The following is a 20,667-nucleotide window of genomic DNA, read 5'->3' as shown; positions in this document are numbered from 1 at the left end:
GACAACTGTCATAGTTCAGGATGTCACAGAGGGTTTCATAGCTCTTTCCATTTTGACACACAGAGCATTAAAAGATGCACTCACGGGTCAAGATCGAATAAAATTAGTACTTTTTGCTGCTTCATCAAGGACATTCATAAGAGAAAATGACACACACACACACACACACACACCCTTTTACTGTGGGAGTGTTTGAGTGGAGAACACAATGACAGTAGTCTGGTTGGCTGCCCCTGCCTTGATTTGTGCTAAGGTGCTAGCGGCTTAACTCGGCATTGCTTTTGCACTATCGGTTCCAATAGGAAATACAGTGAAAAAGGCAAATAGCGTCTTACTGTTATTATGAAAATTGTTTGACCTCATCGACCTCCTGAAGGGGTCTTGGGGACTTGTAAGGGTCCATGAACCACACTCTGAGAGGTGCTCTTCTGAAGTGGCAGTTGCTAGAAAGGTTACAGAGGACGAGCTGACAGGACCGAAGACCATACTCTTCAGGAAGCAGAAAACCGTGATGCAATACAGTATGTTCAGAAGATGACACTCTTCTGCCTTAATTTGTCTTGCTTTTGATGGCTGATGGCACTTTTCCATTTGTTTGTGATATTATATTTAAAGGCTGCAAACTCTGACTGTGGAAACTTGGTATCTGTGTTTGCTACTATTTTTTTTTTTACTATCATTATATATAAAACTTAATTCAGGGAATTCAGATTCCCTCTTACACTTTGTTTTCTTTTCATTGAAGGTAAATCTCACCTTGCTATTGTGCAGCGGGTAAACAATGAAGGAGAAGGGGATCCCTTTTATGAAGTTCTGGGAATCGTCACATTGGAAGATGTGATTGAAGAAATCATCAAGTCTGAGATCCTAGATGAAACAGATTTATACAGTGAGTGACCTGTTCCTTTGCTTCTCTGTCATCTGACATCTCTCCAGGTCATTGCGTGTTTGTAAATAGGCCCAGTGTTGTGGGCTGTGCCCACAGGGTATCCCAGCCCCTTCATGGGAGGGGAAGGAAGGGGCAGATCCTGCCACGTCAGGTGGCAGTGTTTCTTGAAGCCAGCCACTTCTAACCAGTGATCTGGACAGTATTTACCCTGACCAGCAAAGTCTGCCCCATTCCACCAGTTAAATTGATTGACATGAATAAATGCACTCTTCTTCTTTTTTAATTTTTATTGTGATTTGGGTGAAAGGTTACAGAGCGAATTCACTTTCCATGCATTAGTTCACATACATTTTGTCTCATGACATTGACTACAATTTCCCACAGTGCAACAGCTCCCCTCCCACTTCCTCCCCATAGTTACCTCTTCCCTGTGTCCTTCTCTCCCATGCATTCCTGCCTCCCGATCTGTCTCCCTGTGCATACACAGCCCTTCTTTCTTCCACGATTGATCTCTCCAGGGAGTATATCCACCTCATGTAAATTGAACTCTTACTAAATTTTCATTTTATACAACCAGGTAAATTGTTTTCACATAAATTTCTGTTTCTACTTGCATTCCTAATTCAAGGTTGTAAAAAGTGAGTGGGATTTGTTCAATTGATGATAACAACTCCTTGGTCCAGAACTTATGAGTCAAGGGTAAATGTAGGTTTGCAAGTTTATAGTTTTACTGGGTTGAGGTAGGGGGAGGAGGCAGGACAGGGTCAGGTACATAATAAGAATGTGTTTTTCCTATTCTCTGCCTTCTTTGGGTGGGTGGGGGGGGGGGGGGGGATGAGCGTCCATACCTTGTTTGCCCAGGAAATAGTTCAGCTTGAACCTGGGCTGAGCCTTGAACTTGAATGTTTTCTCTTCAAAGTGTACAACTGATTCATTGTACCAGGGAGCTTAAACCTTCTTCCTCAGCCTCACTCTTAATTGTGTAAGACTCAAGCTTTTCATAAAGCCAGGGATAGCCCAAGGCTTGATATGTTTGGGAGTCTGGGGGTTAGAATCGAGAAAAAGCGTCTGGGCTCTGATTCTCCTGTTTGGGGAACATGGATCGTTCAGATGCGCTGGGCAGTGGAAACAGCGCCTGCCTTGTTCAGAGCACAGGGCTTTTATTCAGCCCCCTGGAAGATGATGTCCCCCTTTTATAATTAGGAAAGTTTTCCAGGTAACCCTTAAAGAATAAATTGTATAGTTAGCTAATGACTATCTTCTGAAAATGTATCCTATTTTTTTTCTTCACAATCATGTAAACCAAAAACCAAACGCATTGCCATCAAGTTAATTCCAACTCCTAGTGACCCTGTAGGAAAGGGTAGAACTGCCCTATAGAGTTTCCAAGGCTGTAATCTTTACGAAAGCAGACTGCCTCATCTTTCTCCCCTAGAGGGCCTGGTGGGTTTGAACCACCGACGTTTTATTTAGCAGTTGAATGCTTTAAAACCACTTTAACCAGAACTTCACATCTGTATAGCGTCCTTTAATGTCTGTTTTATCCTTTTGACGATTGGAGCGTGGTCAGAGGACTTACAGTAAAGAACACTATGGTGTGTGCGTTTCTGTTCTTTTCATCCTTCCTTACAAGTGATTGTTGAGTGCCAAGTGTGTCTCTGTGTCTTTCTGTTTCCTCAGGGGTTGTATTCATCATAAGAAAAAAGAATGAAAACATTTATAACATTTTACGTTTACACTTCAGTTCTATATACATTGTTAATTTCAAGTTTTTTTAAGCCTCGATCAAACGGATTTCCTATGAAAGTATTGCTGAACTTGTGTTACTGGTAGAAAATGCTGAACTTGTGGTTTTGGGCATAGTTTGCAAATTTCTTTGGATCTACATATGATCACTGATGATGAAATCCGTTGCCATTAGAAACTTGTTTTCCAATTTTATATTGATTTCTACTGTCTAGTGCTCACAAGAACTGGAAGCACAAGAAAACGGTAAGTTGTGATAACTTTCTCCCCAGGAGGAACGGAGTCATCAGTCTGGTTTGCTGGGACAGAAAGTGGTGACGCAGTGACTGGCTCAGGATTCCTGGGCAAGAACCGGCAGCTGGGCTTGTGGCTTAAATTGGTTTTTATCTTGATCACTACTTAGCCCAGAAAAATGCTTAAAAAATGGTTTTGCATTAGACACCTGCCAAGGTTCAGCAACCTATAGCCCCCAGGCGTCTACCACCTGTTTTTGTATGGCCTGTGAACTAAAAATGCCTTTGCACATTTTTAGACATTTGAAAAAAAATCAGAAGAAGAATCCTATTTCCTGGCGTGAAAATTGTGTGAACCTCAAGTTCTAGTGTCCACAAATAAAGTTTTATCGGAACACAGCCATACTCATTCATTTATGTGTCGTCTGTGGCTGCTTTTGCTGCAGCCGCCAAGTTGAGTAGTTGCTGCAGAGACCCTGTGGCCTGCAGTGCTTACAGTATTGACTGACCCTTCAGGGAGGAAATTTGCCAGCCCCTGTTCTAGGTCACCTTCTTTGTATTTGCTTGACCTTGAGGATCTCATCCATGAAAATGAAGCAAACAAATAATAAAGTACTGTTCTGTGACATAAGTCATCTTTGTGTGTGTGTGTGTGTGGGGGGTTCTGTTTGATTTTTCTTTTCTGGCAGAGAATACATGGCTATTAAAGGCAGGGACACACACATCCCTTGTGTCCTCTGTAGCACAGTGATTGTTTTTCACGGAAATGTGAACTGAACAGGGTGAGCCTGTACCCCAGGGAGTCCCTGGATGGTGCAGTTAAGTGCTTGACCACTAACCAAGAAGTTGGTAGTTCAAACCCACCCTGGAGTACCTCAGAAGAAAGCCCTGGTGATCAGCGTCCAAAAGGTCACAGCCTTGGCAGCCCATGGAGCGCAGCACTGCTGTGCATACACGGGGTCTCTGTAAGTCTGGATGGACTTGACAGCCACAGCTTTTGTTTTCCTTTTTCGGTGCGTGCATTACAAGTTTAGATCATCTGTTGCTATGTGGTTATATAAGTTCTATGAGGCTTTTTGCCCAAGTCTGCCAATAATGTGCTTATTAAAGGGCTCCTGTAAGCATCTTCATGAAGTATGTTCATAGTAATCAGGTGACTGTCCTCACTGTGGATTGTGTCATGACTGTGCTGTGCCAACTTGACAAGCGTGCCCTCTCTCCCTTCTTGTTTCCGTGTGGTGTTTTGATGTAGCGTGTCCATATCAGGAGAGGGTCTAGCCTTTCCAGTAGATTTTGTCTTTTTCATTCAACAAGAGCCCTGATGTCAAAGAACACGGTTCCTTATCCTTTCCTTTTCTTGTTCCTCCTCAGCTGATAACAGAACGAAAAAGAAAGTTGCCCATCGGGAGAGAAAGCAAGATTTTTCTGCCTTTAAGCAGACAGACAGCGAGATGAAGGTTAAAATATCACCACAGCTTCTCTTGGCAATGCACCGTTTCTTAGCAACAGGCAAGTGCAGCTTATCACAGTTTGAAATCTCTACCAACCCTGGAGCGTGTTTCTCACCCACCACTGACTGGGGTGGGCTGGGGGTGGAGACCGGGAAATGGGGTGATAAGTAATGCCACTTTTGTGTTTTGTTTTTTTTGTTCTTTTTTTGTTTTGTTTTGTTTTTTTCTTTTTAAATTCTCTCCTCTCCTATGTTCAGTGTCGGCATGAACCCTCTGAGACATTTACCAGGGGTGGACCAGTAACTTAAAATTGGTCTGAAAGGTAAGGATGAACGTTAGTGCCACACTGCATGTGTTCAGTAGGCCAGGTCATCTACCTCCAGCTAAGCCCATGGTAGAACCAGCTGTTGGAATGAGCTAACATGCCAGCCAGACACCACCTCACTGTTTGACTGGACAGTTGCGTAATTAATTCTCTCTTCAGCTTGCCTTGGAAGAACAGTTGGACATCAGTTGTAACACAGGTCCTATGAGCTGCAAAGAAGAAAAATAGATTTTCAAAATTAAATCTTTCTCTTTTATGGTTTTAATGAAATCAGAAATTCTAAGAACTTTGGCATGGATTTCTCGATGGTCTCTTCAGATCAGATTGTTAACTTGAGGCCATTCCAGAAGGCGAGTATTCACATTATTAAAACCACTAACCCAGCCGGCACTGACTGCTCCGGAGAGGTGAAGGTTGAATGGACGTAAGAGACTCACTGACCCTTCTCACATCCCCAGATGGCTCGCTAGGTGGAAGGTGAGCTCTGTGGGTCAGGGGAAGTGTAAGAAAATCAGAAGTACCCAGTGGCTTCTAGAAGACGTCTGTGTCCGAGATGGGCAGCTCGTTCCTTTCAGCTGCATGCTGTATACCTAAAACGTTTTGAAAAGGCAACAAACAGCAACCACACGGAATATTATATGTACTCTTTAAAGATCATGTTTTCAGAGATGTGGGAATGCTCATAGTATATTTATGACATGGGAAAATACTCATAATTTAATGTGAAGTGGGAGAAAACAGTATAAGGTTATGTGCCGTATGGGTATAGTTCTGTTTTTGTGTGTATACACACACATATACACAGGTACATGTAGGTGAGCTCCTAGGAAAAGATGCTCACCAAAGAGCTAAGAATGGTTTTCCAAACGGTTGGTTTATGAGTCACTTTTATTTTCTTCTTTATCTTTTTTGTACTTTCCAAAACATTTGCAGTGTACTATCTTATTTCATTATTACCAAAAAAGGCACAGAAGCTAATCACAATTTATAATTTTCAAAATAAACAATAATCTTTAACTTGTTTATTATTTTTTCTAATTCTGAAACAGCACTCCTAGTCATTTAAGAACTATAATATAAAATTAAACATTATGCTCCGAGATTATCATAAAGTCTTGTTTCGGTATAGCACTCATAAGTCAGCAATTTTAGCTTTTTTCATTTCAAATAAAATTGACATCTTTGTTAATACTTCAACATAACTTTTTTTTTTTTTTAATTAGCAAGTTGGAGTGCGTGTTGACGTGTGCACACGCTCTGCTTCTGTTCTCCATCTCTACCTTCCTTTGTTCCCAGAATTTCTCAACATAGTTGCAAGGGAGAGTGAGATGTGGAGTCCCTGTATCTGTGCACCTGATACTAACCCACAGCTAGATGCTTCCTGACCCTTGCTTCTTCCATTGGCTGTCATTGGACAGTCAGACTTGGTGGCTTGTTAAAGGACGGCCTGGCAGTCAAGGAGTGGGCTTCTGGTTGATTTTCATTTTTCTCAGTCAGAAAATTAGGGTATTTTTATGAGAGCTGAAATTAACGACAGGTTGAAAAAGGAAATTTAAAGGCAATAAAGATGAGAATTCAGCATTTTCTAATTTCTCCCAGGTAATCTGCCCCCAGTGGATCACCTAACGGAAGTCTTGTTAATCCATATTGCATCACGTTGATTCCAAGTATTCTTTTTATCTAAACACTTTAATTACTAGTATAATTTTTTTTTCCATCCATTTGAAGTGTAATATCAAGTTGTGTTTATATCTATAGAAGTAGAAGCATTTAGCCCATCCCAGATGTCAGAGAAGATCCTTCTAAGGCTGCTAAAGCACCCCAATGTCATCCAGGAACTGAAGTATGATGAGAAGAACAAGAAAGCCCCAGAGTACTACCTCTACCAGCGAAACAAACCTGTAGACTACTTCGTTCTCATTTTGCAGGTCAGAAGGATTATTCAACAGTTGTTTGATCTCACTGAGTTTCCCATCTTTCAAGTTCCGAGGAGGCTAATGTAGCTGAATGGGTGTCAAGGTTTTTACACTTAACTTCTGGTAACTTTATACATGGGAGAATTTAACCTCCATGTTTTCCTATCTTGAAATATTTTTAATATAAAGCAATGCCATTAATTAATTTTCAAGACGAAAGGCACTTAGTGATTGCTGAGATGTTGGGGCAAACGAAGAATGTGAATTTGATGGTTAGTATTTTTTCAGAATTTGGGGAAGTGTCTTCGGGAATTTGAAACTTGTGTCATAGGTTCCCTTGGGTCCTTTTTTTTTATCATCTTTTTTTTTCCCTACCCCTCATTAGGAAATGAGGAAGTTGCTTTTCTATAACTTCCTAGAGAAATCTTAGTATCCCTTCTTTTAACACCATTAAAATAATCCTTTCATTGTTGTTTTCACTCCTGATTACTAACCAGACTTTATTTTACAAAGAACTGATGTGATAATCAAAACCTCTCCTGGTGGTGATAACTAATTCTTTCTAATAATCTGCTATGTAAGGTGGGAAGGTCAACATTACAATAAACTTTTAAAGTGTTAGATTTTTGACTTCTTGTACCTCTTTTTTGAAGAATTGCTTTTACAAGAAATCTTAGTTTCTTTCAGTACAAGAGCTCTGGTGGCATAGTGCCTAAGGCATTTGACTGCTAACCAGAAGGCTAGGGATTCAAACCCACCAGCCACTCCTTGGAAGGAAGGTTGGGAAATCTACTTCCATAGAGATAATGCCTGGGAAACCCAAGGAGGGGTCGCTGTGGGACTTGACGGCAGTGAGTTTAGTTTTTTGTTTTTTCAATACAAGAATATTAGCCCCGTATAATTTTTCATATATCTTGGGTCTTCCTAGATGTGAACTGTAGCTATCATTGTAAGAGTATTTAGTAGGCCCTATAATTTACATGAGTCCAGCAAGGCCCCAATTACCTAAATGAGTTAAGAAGGTTCTTTTTCTCTGAAAATAACTCTTATCTGATGTCCAGATGTCAGAAACTTTGGAATGTTTGGGCAGTGCTGTGACGTCTAGAAACAGGATTGAGGAACTGTGGAAAAATGTCATGAGTTAACTGGTTACACACCACTTTCTTACAGTCTTTGAAGATCCCGTGTGCAAGTTGGCTGTAACTTAGCAGTTGAATTTATAATCTCAGTCTTACTCAACTCCAGTCTTCTCTGCTAACCTCAGTCTTATCAGCCCTGAATTGTGAGCTCCCTTTTTTCTCTGGAGACATACGCTCAGAATTCTGAGGGTGCTGTGGGTAATTTATTTTATTTACTGCAGATAGGGAACAAAACATTCATGTTCTCATGAAAGCTAGATGTGAGGATTCCTTAAACCCAGAGAACCTTTGAATCACGTTGAAGGCTCTTATATAGGAGAACTTTGAGGATGGATGTTGTGAATTTCAGGGGCAGTATTAGAAATTGTGTGGAGTTCAATTGTCTATTTTTTATATATAGTTAGCACTTAGGAAGTTGTGATTGAACAATGCCCTGTTTCTTGGTAAGAATGGCATTCCTGGCTGATGGATCTGAAAATAACGTTCATGAGTGAGAGATTTCATGATCCCTGTCCACTTAGAAGTAAATCTTTTAAAGATATTTTTGATCAGCCTATATACCTATATATTTGAATACCTATGGCAGATTAAATATTATGTAGATGTACAAGTTTTTTGAATTCCCAAACTGATAATTTTTTATGGGAGTTGTATAAGTAGCGTGTGTGTGTGTGTGTGTGTGTACTTGGTTAAAGGGATTTATAGAAGTTTTAAACTGTAAGCACCCGTTATATACCTCTCTAGCTTTAGCACTTCTAAAGAAAAGTAAGGGTATTTCTGTGGTTCAGAACCATCCCTTGTAGACAAGCACAGTCAATATGGAAGAGTCTCAGCTCACTGAGGTAGATGAAGAAGGAGAAGCCAAAGACATACAGTCTCTGATCATGATTTCAGTTGAGAGACAGACAACTGGAAAGTGCTATAGATTCTGGAAATATTTATTGATATAGCGTAACTTAATGGACCAAAAAAAAAAAAAAAAGTGTTTAAACTGTAGGAAAAAACTAAAAAACTCACTGCCGTCATTTCCGACTTATAGCAACCCCTCCTTGGGTTTCTGAGGTGATATCACTACCGAAGTAGATTGTCCAATCTTCCTTCCAAGGAGTGGCTGGTGGTTTGAACCGCAAACCTTGTGGTTAGCAGTCAAATGTCTTAGGCACTACACCACCAGAGCTCCTTAGCAGGGTATAGCAAATTGAAATACCATATTGCCTTCAGTGAACCTAGCATAGCTATCATGACTTATAAGTGTATTCCTACCCTGAAATGTCACTCACCCAATGTGGGGAGATCGTGCCAGGTTGTTGAGCATGCCCTGCTGCCTATCAGTCATGTGACCGCAGAAGAGGGCAGCAGTCTCATGCCTTTCCTGCCTCATCCTCAGAGCCCCTGCGACACCTTTGTCTGCAGACTCCAGAAACAGCCCTTTATTGAAGTAATTGATATCTGGAATACAGTTAATTATTAGTGACACACTTCATTTTTGGGTTTAACCCTAGATGAAATAAAGTCTAATTTATTCAAAGCAAACAATTTAAACCAAATTAGAAGAATATTCTATAAGTTACCATGACATACCTCCTCCTACATAGGTATAAGATTAAACTTTCATGTTTTACCTGAAAAAGTAAATTTTAAAACTGAAAGGTATTGAAGGACAGTTGTAAAATCCCAATAAATCATGAACACAACTTTAGTGACTCTATAGTCCTAAAAACTAAACACCAGACCATTTGCCATCCAGGTGATTCCAACTCCTAATGACCCTGTAGGACAGAGTAGAACCGCCTCATACAGTTTCCAAGGCTGTCTTCATTAAGGGAGCAGACTGCCACACCTTTCTCCCACAGAGCAGCTGGTGAGTTCAAACTGCTAACCTTTTGATTCGCCACCAAGTGCTTTAATCACTTTTAATCACCAGGGTCCCTTTGCCCTAAATAACATTTAAAAACAGTAAAAATGTGGATGTTGTTGTTGTTGTTAAGTGCTGTCGAGTCGTTTCCGACTCATAGCGACCCCATGCACAGCAGAACAAAACACTGCCCGATCCCGCACCAGCCCCACAATCCCTGCTATACTTGAGCCCATCATCGCAGCCACTGTGTCAATCCATCTCGTTGAAGGCCTCCCCCTCTTTCGTCGACCCTCCACCCTACCAAGCATGACATCCTTCTCCAGGGAATGGTCCCTTCTTACAACATGACCAAAATAGGTGAGACGAAGTCTGGCCATTCTCGCTTCCAAGGAGCATTCTGGCTGCACTTCCTCCAGGACAGATCTGTTAGTTCTTTTAGCAGTCCATGGTACTTTCAGCATTCTCCGCCAGCACCACAACTCAAAAGCATCAACTCTTCTTCGGTCTTCCTTATTCATTATCCAGCTCTCACATGCATACAAGGCTATTGGAAATATCATGGCTTGTGTCAGGCGCACCTTAGTCCTCAAGGAGATATCCTTGCTCCTCAGCACTTGAAACAGTTCCTTCGCAGTTGGAACTGTTTAAAAAAAGTAAAAATGCGGATAGAAACGTAATATTGGTGGAAATATTTCTTGACCATCATTATAAGAGCTTGCATACCAAGAAAAAATGTGTATAATTTGAAATTATGCAACTAGTAAAATAAAAGAAAAAGATTAGGAGAAAATTAAACATAAAAGCCAGAGAAATACACTTTTTTAAAAGTGTACGTATCTGTCATAAATATTGATCATTTAACATATCACAGAGTAAGTTCAAGCAAATACGAAAAGAAAGAAATTTTATACAGCGACCTGCACAGATCATAATGAAATAGTTAGAAATAAAAATACATGATTGAAAAGTTCTAAGTCATATTAAGATTGTGATAAATTCTTTTATACAAGTATATATATAAGGTGTGGAACAGAACATATAATATACTCTCATTTGTGTAAAACAGAAAAAGGCTATACACACACACACACACACACACACATTGAAATTTCTCTGGAAAATAACCCAAGAAACTGGTAGCAGTGGTTACCACTGAGGAAGGACACTTGGACTGAGATGAGTTTAGGAGGGAGATTTATTTATCTTCTGTATGGTTTGAATTTCTTACCAGGTACATATGTTACCTATTTAAACAAATAACCATGTTAAAAATAGAATTAACAGCCAATTAATAATTATCCAAAGTAGTAACTGAATTAGGGAGGAAAATATATAGATATCATGAAAAACTAATATTAAACACTGTACATACCATACATGTATCGAAGTTCTGAACAATTTTATTCCTTTAAGAACTTAGGCAAATAAGAGAAGATAGAGAACTATAATTTAGATAAAGACAAATTAACAAATTAAAAAAAAATAAAAATTGTTGTCAAAATAGATTTGAAAATGAAAAAGCTTTACAATTTGTAAATAAAATCAAGATTTGCTTCTTTTAAGAGATTTTAAAAAAAAATCAGTATTCTGTGGGCATAATTAGTGTGATAAAAGAGAAAAAGCAAAATGAGTTTTTCCTCTTCCCTCAAAGCAGCTAGAATTAAAGAATTTGCTAGGAAAACAAACAAACTCCAGAATTTAAAGAACTCATAATTTCTATATTATACGAATGGAAAAAGATGGTATGGTCAGATGCATGTTTTTATGGTTAATATGAGCTTAACCCTACATTCTACTAGTATTATGGGCCAGTCTCACTGGTGAACATTGATATAGAATTCCTACATAAAAAGGTGGCATTTAAAGAACAACATACCCAAAGTATCATTCACTGTGAGTGTGACTGGGTTGATTATAGAAATGCTGGGGTAAGTTAATGTAAGAACGAACCAAAATCGGTCACATTAGTTAGGAAAGTAGTGTGTGTGTGGGGAACCAACCCTTATGCTCATATCAGATGTCAGAAAGGCAATCGACAACATTGTTCACGACTTCAGAAAACAAAAAAATCTAGTGGTCAAAAAAGGAGCTCTGGTGGTGCAGGGTTAGGGCATTCAGCTGCTGACCAAAAGGTCGGCAGTTTGAACCCACCACTCACTCTGTAGGAAACGGATGTGACAGGCTGTTTCAGTAAAGACTGACAGCCTTGGAAACGCTGTGGGGCAGTTGTGCTCTCCTAAAAGGTCTCTGTGAGTCAGGATCGGCTCAGTGACACCGGTTTTGGTTTAGTGGATAAAAGGGAAGAAGCACTATAAAACCAATCACACCCTTTGAAGTGGCAGCTTCATGTTTGGGATACACACAGACACTCCCTTGTACACATGCATCTAAGGAAATAATTGTTTTACAAAGCTATTTATGCAAATATATTGTTGTTGTTGTTGTTGTTACGTGCCATTGAGTCTGCCCTGACTCATAGCCACCCCTCCTTGGGTTTCCTAGGCAGAGGCAGTATCACTACGGAAGTAGATTGCCCATCCTTCCTTCCAAGGAGTGGCTGGTGGGTTTGAACTGCCAGCCTTCTGGTTAGCAGTCACGTGCCTTAGGCACTATGCTACCAGAGTTCCAATATATTTATAGCAAGTCTATTAATTATTAAGTAGTAGAAATAGTCCGTATATCTAACACCTAATCAAATTGAGATATTATAACATGAGGGATCATAATGGAGGCGTGAAGAGTGACAGGCATATACAAAATATGTCAGAAAGGTTGTAGTCACTTCTTGGCCATAGCCAGCTACCCAGGGGAAGCAAGTAGTTGTTGCTTTGTGTGCTCGGGGCCATAGTCCCAGGGCACATCAAGCTCAATTGGCATAACATACTATACAAAACGTTCCACATCCTACTTTGGCGAGTAGCAACTGGGATCTTAAAAGCTTGCAAGTGGCCATCTAGATGCAACAATGGGTTTCTCCTCGTCCAGAGCAAAGAAGAGTGAAGAGAACCAAAGACACATGGAAACAATTAGTCCTGGCAACTGGTACACCATACAATACTCAGCCTATATGACTATGAGACCAAAAGAACTAGATGGTGCCTGGCTACCACTGTAAACCACTTGGGGGGGGATCTATGTAGGAGATCCTGGATAGAGAGGGAGAACAATGTGGAACAAAACTCAAAATCATTTGGGGGAAAAAAAATAGATAGAGCCTGATGGAACCACTGAGACTATGGCCTCTAACTGCCCTTCAGGTCTGGTATTGAACCCACTCCTGTGGCTTCCAGCCAAACAAAAGATAGGCATATGAGGTGAGCATTTCCCTTAGGTAGATACACCCGTTGGAGAGAACAATCATGGGAGAATAGAGGGCTGTGCATGCACAGGGAGACAGTTCGGGGGGCAGGAGTGCATGGAGGGATGGACACAGGGAAGAGGTAACTGTGGGGAGGAAGTGGGAGGGGAGCTGTTTTATTGTAGTAAATTGTAGTCAATGTCATGAGGCAAAGCATATGTGAGCTGCTGTATGGGAAGTGAATTTGCTCTGTAAACTTTCACCCAAATCACAATTGGAAAAAAAAAAAAAGTCAGAAAAGTAGTGTGTGCAGTTACTACAACTAGTTCTACAAATAGTTAGAAACTATTTTTGAATATAAATAGTAATAAATAGAACACTGTGTGATTTATGTAGCTGGTGTTTCACAGGGAAGAATTTATTGGAAAACATGTGAATGTGCAAATAAAAGATGCAAGCATGCTTCATTTTATTGCACTTCACAAATAAGCAAGTTTTTTGTTTTGTTTTGTTTTTTTAAACAAATTGAAGGTTTGTGGAACCCTGTGTAGAGCAAGTCTGCTGGTGCCATTTTCCCAACAGCTTATCTTCCCTTCATGTCTCTGTGTCACATTTTGGTCATTCTCACAATATTTTGAACGTTTTCATAATGCTGTTGTACACTTAATAGACTACAGTATAGTAAAATATAAACATAACTTTTATATGGGAAACCAAAAAGGTCACGTGACTTCCTTTATTGTGATAATTGCTTTATTGCGGTGGTCTGGAACTGAACCTGCAGAGTCTCTGAGATCTGCCTGTTTCATGACAGCTCTCCGTACTTTCACCAAATTATAACGTCAGTAGGAGCTCTGGTGGCATGGTGCCTAAGGCAACTTGACTGCTAACCAGAAGCCTGGCCGTTCAAACCCACCAGCCACTCCTTGGAAGGAAGGTTGGGCAATCTACTCCGTAGTGATACCGCCTCGCAAACCCAAGGAGGGGTCACTATGAGTCCAATCCGACCCCACGGCATACAAACAACATAACATTAGTATATTTAAAGTATAATAGTCAAATGAAAAGAGTAGCTGTTTCTTTGCCAATTATATAACCAATAGAAAGGAAGGCATTTTTTTCCCTATAGTTAATTTTCCTTACTGATTTTATGTCTCAGGTTAATGTTGATAGATTTTTCATCTACCCTGCCCATCTTCTTTTTCAGAGCTTCTGATGTAGATTAGAAAGAGGATTTTCCTGTATAGAGTAGAATCTGTTCTTTTGTGAGGGTGGCATCTTAGAGTTTACAGTCTTTGACAGTACTTAAGGATCTCCAGTGGGACAGTGGTTAAAGTGCTTGGCTACGAACCGAACTGAAAGGGCAGCCGTTTGAACCCACCAGCCACTCCGTAGGAGAAAGATGTGGCAGCCGGCTTCGTACAGATGTACAGCCTTGGAAGCCCTATGGGGCAGTTCTCCTCTGGCCTCTGGGTTGCAATGGGTCGGAATCAAGTCACTGGCAGTGAGTAAAGCACCATGGCTGGAATGTTCCAGTGCAGGCCCTTCTGCACTCAGCACCCCCAGGCCTCTGGGAGCCCAGGGTTGACTGAACCCTCCCCTCCTTTGCTCAACACAAGCTACTTTGAGTGTTTTGTACAATATGTTGTGCTGTTACTTGGCCTCCACTGGGTCTGACTGGTGGTGGTGTAGTGGATAAAGCATTTGGCTGTTAACCAGACAGTCAGTGGTTCAAACCCAGCAGCTACCCAGCAGCTGCTCCAAGGAAAGAAGATGGGGCAATCTACTTCCGAAAAGATTTACAGCCTCAGAAACCCAATGGCGAACTCTGAGTCGAATTTGACTCAATAACAGTGAGTCTGATGGTTATTTTTTTTTGGGGGGGGGGTCTGACTGAGTTATGTACATGTTAAATCTCATCCTGTTCCTTTCTCAGTGCTTTACATATTTTAATGTGCTTAAGAATCACCTGCAGATTCTAAGTCTGCAGGTCTGGCGGGGGGTCTCTGATTCTGCATTTCCAATTAGCTCCCAGTTGATTGAATGCGAAGGTTTGGTCATGTTGATAAAAACAGCAATAACCTCTTACCAGCGTGATTGTAAACACTGATGCACGTGCTGCCGCTGACATCTGGTGGCAGCTCTTGGTTAGAAGATGGTCAACCAGGTGAACCGAGATGGGTGTGAATGGACTTTTTAACTTTTTTTTTTTTTTTTTAAATGAAAAATTCATAGAGCACATCTGCAGTGTCCTCAAACTCACGTTTGCAGGCTACAGATTGAGAAATACTGCTCGAGAACGTTTAAGCCCCAGAGTTACACAAGCCCACGAAGAGACCCAGTGTGGGCGCCGGCATCTGGGGGAGGGGCTCCTCTCTGACTGCTGGGCCCTGCAGGTGAACACAGCCTGATGTTTGTGCCACTGGCATGTAATTAGCCCCTTTCAGGGGTCAACCCCGTTGAGTACTTTGATGGTGATTGGGGAAAAAAAGAGAGAGAAAAAAAAAAAAAGCAACTTGAGCTGAGCCGGAGCCCAAGAAGATTCTCAGCACATGGTGTTTGAGGACCTCTCCACTCTGAGTCCGTGGCATCCATTAGTCATTTCATCTGATTGGCACTGCTGTGGATGTGCCTGTACCGACCAGGGTGACGTAGGATTTCCTCTTGGAGGGAATATTCAGTCCTTTGTGAACACTTAGACACTTCAAGGTGAGGTTATCTGCTAGCTTCTTCCGAAAGGAGGATAGGGTTCTGTGATGGGAATTTTACAGAGGAAGCTCAGCCTTGCTGGGTACAGTGAGGATTTCTTCTGATGGTTTATTCTACAGACATGAAGCCCTAAGCTCCTTTGGGAATACTTGTCCTGTCCTGGTCTTTTTGGTGATATGCTAGAGTAGAGTAAACTTATGAGTATTTCAGAAGTAAAATTGAGATCTGTAGCTCCTTCCCGCTCTGGAAAGAGTTGTTACCCGAGAGGGCAGGACACTTGATGGTGAGTCCCGGAGGCCGCTGCTCGTGGGGCTGACCCCGATCTGTGCGCCGGCAGGTGTGTGTGTGAAGATCACTTCTTAGCACCATTGACACACGTACACAAATAAAAGATGTCTTTTTATACTGATGTTTCTACAACTTGCCAGCCAGGAAAGCTGGACTCTGAGAGAGAGGGCTACGGGGCTGGGCAGTTGTAAAACATTTTTTAATTGTAAAATCATAGAACGTTAGAGCCCAAAGAACCTGCAGGGTCCTTCAGCTGTTACAGTTTTAGAAATGAAGTAAAATTGATCTAGTGCAGTGATTTATATGTGCCGGTACATGAGAAAGTTTTCACCAGTTTGAAGCAAAATGAGAAAAATATAGTTGTAGTGAATTTTGTATATTCAGGTTAAAGATCTTTTATTCTGAAATTACATATTTTTGGGGTTAAAATATCTGGACTTTTATGAATTATGGTGACTGTTGATGACTGTTTATGTATGTATTTTTGTTAACTATGTTACAAGATAAAAATTTGCACCACTGCACCTGTCTCCTCCCGTTTTGTGGGGTAGAGGCACCATTCACTGCTCCTTGGAATCCACATTGGGTGGTCCTTCTTAGCTCTCCTCCCGGAGACCCCATGCACAGCAGAACCGAACACCGCCTGGTCCTGGGCCGTCCCCACGATCACCTGCAGGTCACAATGTTGTGATCCACAGGGCTTGCAGATCACCAGCCCTTTCTACCTAGTCTGCCTTAGTCTAGAAGCTCTGCGAAGAGTTAGGCTACCTGACAGCCTCATAGACCCAGAAGATGGAGTCCTGGAGGGGGAGAGCCGATCCTCCCCTGCCTGGGGTCTTGTCTTGAAGGAAGGTCAGCTGACAAGGGCTCAGATCTGTGCAGAGAGCTTAGGTTCTTGCACACCTGTCTTCTATATTGAATTAGCAGACTCATCGCTGCGGTGACTTCGGGGGAATCTCTTGAGAGGCCAAGCCATTCAGAGGTTGCAAAGCTGTGGCGCCACTGTTGCTGGTACAGCCCTAGAGCAGTGGGCCCCAGCCTTGACTGCACACTCGAATCACCTGGAGAGCTCTTAGAAGTCCTGGTGCAGGGTGGCTCCCCTGCCTAGTTCCATCACGATGTCTGGGGATGGGGGCCAGGCATCCTTACCCTGTTTGTTTCATTGTTACTGTTGTTGAGAATGAACACAGCAAAGCACACACTGATTCAGCAGTTTCTACAGGAACCACTGGTGACAGTGATGACAGTCTTTGAGTTACACCACCATCCTAACCCTCCTTTTCTGAGTTGTTCTGCCCCGTTAATGTAACTCACTGCCCTCTAAGGTTCCTATGGGATCTTTTGAGTTGCTGTTGTCAATTTGATCCCATACAGATAGTTCTTAAAAGAGCAGGATGCTTAAGGCAGACCTTTTTTCATTAGTTAAGCTCATCTACAACAAATTGTTTACTTTTAAGAAGACTTCAGGGATTATTTTTGGGTTAGGTTTTAAAGGTTATCTCGGGGCAGTAGTTTGAGGGGTTCATCCAGCCCCATGGCTCCAAACAGGTAGCGTGGAGTCCATGAGAATTTGGAGCTTGAAGCTCTGTTCTGTATCCCAGCTGCCCACCCTCAGCATCAGGGTTTTTTTTTTGTTGTTGTTGTTGGTTTTTTTTAAATAAATCCTCAGACGACTCCTGTGCACAGCAGTGTTTGGGAACAGCTGTCTTTGTGTTTATTAGGCAGAGATTGTAAGCGTGAAAGAAGTAAAGACTGTGAAATACTGCTCCACAGTACCTCATTTTCAAGAGAGAAAGAGAACAGGGTCTTGTGGTGGTCACTGATGCCCTGCTGGTTCTGACAGTTTATCACAAAACAGTTGTGAACTGACACCCAATTTCAGGGGCACAGACCACAATAGGCCCATAACTTGCAAAACAAACTGTCAGATTAACCCAAGATCCATGAAGATGGAAATCAGTTTATGAGGCTCTATCATGTTTGAAACTTCCTTCTGATTTTCTCTGCATAAAAGTTCAGGTTGAGGACAGGGAAGAGGTAACTATGGGGAGGAAGTAAGAGGGGAGATTGAAGTCAATGTCATGAGACAGTATATGTGAGCTACTCTATGGAAAGTGAATTTGCTCTGTAAACTTTCACCCAAATCACAATAAAAATAAACATAAATCAGGTTGAGAGAGAGTCCTGCCAACCACTTTGGAGATAGGCATTTTCAAATAGTGTTTATATACATCTTTAACACTCTGATACAGAATCAACAATTAGTCTATGAATAGGTGGATAAGTAACTAAGAAGATGGATTCTGTAAGGCACTTCCATTTTCACCTCTGAATATCATGCCCCTGCCATCCTCTCTCCTTCCCCTCCTCGCCTGAGGGACCCTGCCTCCTCCGAGGTCACCCACTGTGTCCTGTGTCCATTCTCTCCTGCCCATGTTTGGCTTTTGCTTCCCCAGTTACTCCCTCCTCCCCCTCCCTGCTAATCTTCTTGCCTCCCTGCCTTCATTCGTGCCCCAGAGTCCCTAACCCTAAGCCACCTTCATTTGACCCTGCTGCCCACGCCCTCCACACCCCTGCATTTCTCTCCTCCTCTTAAGCAGGAATTCTCCTCCTTGAAGGCAGGACCTTCTCCTGCCTGCTCAACCTTCATTCACCCTGACTCTTGAAGGCCACCATTGACCCCCTCCCAGGGGTCTCGCTCTCCTTGACCTCCTGTATTTGACACAGCTGGCCTCTCCTCTCTCTTGTCTCTGTGATGGTACAGTTGTCTGCTTCTTCTCCTTTTGTCCAGTTCTTTGGTCCCATGTTGGTTTCCCCAGCTCTTGATTGCTGCCTGCAGTTTGGTCCTTTGCTCTTTGTCCGCGTTCTCCTGTCCACTCTCAGAATGTCCTCTCCAGTTCTGACCTTCCTTCTGACCTTCATTCTTTAGTTTCCGTCTTTTTGACAGCGTTCTTAGAAAATGGAACTTGTCCTCTTGTTCCCTCCCCTACCTCTCACTCACTCCTTTCCACCTTGTGCGTCTCCTGGGTTACTGTTCCCCCGGTCACTCCCAGCAGACCTCTGTCCTGACGCTTGGCTCCCCACCCCTCCTTTATGCTTCTTTCTCCCTGTTCCCTTGAAGTTACGTTGATTCCTCCTTCACAGCTTCTCTTATAGCAATCTCTTTCTAATCCCATGACTGTCACCCTAGCACAAGTCTAGACTTTATCTTCGTGACCTCTTAGCCCGTCACTGAAGGAGCTCCAGCTGCAGGTGGTCTTCAGCCTGCTCACCAACCTGGCTTTCCCAGTCAGTCTCCTGCTGTCCTGTGCCAACCCGAGAGCCTGCAGTCCACTGTTCCCCGCCTTTGACCTTGCTTCACACTGTTCCCTTCTCTTGGGCCAGCCACTCCTATGCTCCTCAGAGTTTACTTCCTCTGTGACATGTGTCCTAAATTATAAGAACAGGAAGTATGTATTTTTCCCTCTGAACTCCTTAGATTCCTCTTGTCCTTTTCTTCATGTAGAGCTGTGGCCTTGTGTCATTGGTTGTCGTGTACTGTCTTATACACACTGGATTATAAGCTCTTGGAGGGAAGGACTGCCTTCTCCCAAGTCTCTCACACCCTCATCTGTAGGACCCTACATGCTAGGAGCTTTCAGCACCTGTTTGTTTGCAGGCCACTTTTACATTGTGGGTGGAATTTTAAATTCTTCGTGTGTGTGTGTGTCTATATGTATGTGTGTGTGTGTGTATATATATATGTACATATGTATGTACGTATATATATGTATGTACATGTGTGTGTGTGTGTGTGTGTGTGTGGTGGCTTAGTGCCTAAGGCATCTGACTGCTAACCAGAAGGCTGGCAGTTCATACCCACCAGCCACTCCTTGGAAGGAAGATTGAGCAATCTACTTCCATAGAGATACCACCTTGGAAACCCAAGGAGGGGTTGCTGTGAGTCAAATCGACTCAACAGCAGTGATTATTTGTGTGTGTGTGTGTGACGTTGTTGTTGTTAGGTGCCGCTGAGTCGGGCCCGACTCATAGCGATCCTATGTACAAGAGAACAAAATCCTGCCCGGTCCTGTGCCAGCCTCACAATCCCTGCTATACCTGAGCCCATCATCACAGCCACTGTGTCAGTCCACCTCGTTGAGGGCCCTCCCCTTTTTCGCTGACCCTCCCCTTTACCAAGCATGACATCCTTCTCCAGGGAATGGTCCCTTCTCACAACATGACCAAAGTAGGTGAGACGAAGTCTGGCCATTCTTGCTTCCAAGGAGCATCCCGGCTGCACTTCTTCCAGGACAGACTCGTTCATTGTTCTAGCAGTCCCTGGTACTTCCAGTCTTCTTCACCAGCACCACAACTCAAAAGCGTCAACTCAGCAAGATAATTGTTTAGGGACTGATAACACCAATATTACCATTGAGAAAAGAACAGCCTAAACGAGAGACAACAGATGGTTTTGAGAAGTGATTTGAGAAAAGTCTTACATAATTGAGAATTTAGAATAATTTAACAGGGAACAAACAAAATAATAGAAAATAAATGTTAGGAGAGTTTGCGTGGGTGGTTGGTGTAGTGTAGCATATTGGCTAAGAGCTTGTTCTCTGGTCGCTTAACCTTTCTGAGCCCCACTCCCATGATTTAGAAGAGGCAGATAATTATGTCCACTTCATAGAGGTGTTGTAAGCAGTGAATGAATCAATAAAACATTGTAACATGTTAGCACAGTTCCTAGTCAATAGAAGGTAGCTTAAATATCACATACCCATTGTACAGGCTGCCTAATATAGGTGCCCTCTCATTGGAGATGTGGGAAATGTG

At 42.2% G+C, this 20,667-nt stretch overlaps 1 protein-coding gene across 1 annotated transcript in view; it reads left to right on the top strand.

Annotated features, from left to right (window-relative positions):
- Positions 1 to 20,667, top strand: part of CNNM2 (cyclin and CBS domain divalent metal cation transport mediator 2) — a 173,958-nt gene that overhangs the window by 143,311 nt on the left and 9,980 nt on the right. Inside the window, exons 3-5 of the mRNA XM_007939886.2 lie at positions 746 to 889; positions 4,240 to 4,377; positions 6,403 to 6,572. Coding sequence (XP_007938077.2) covers positions 746 to 889; positions 4,240 to 4,377; positions 6,403 to 6,572 — 452 coding nt within the window. The remainder of the gene's footprint in view (positions 1 to 745; positions 890 to 4,239; positions 4,378 to 6,402; positions 6,573 to 20,667) is intronic.

The sequence above is a fragment of the Orycteropus afer genome, unplaced genomic scaffold (genome assembly GCF_000298275.1).
Source record: "Orycteropus afer afer isolate SDZICR_OR568_19922 unplaced genomic scaffold, OryAfe1.0 scaffold00064, whole genome shotgun sequence".
NCBI classification, from domain to species: Eukaryota; Metazoa; Chordata; class Mammalia; order Tubulidentata; family Orycteropodidae; genus Orycteropus; species Orycteropus afer.
Note: the sequence above shows the minus strand (reverse complement) of the source record. Positions and strands in the feature narration are given on the sequence as shown.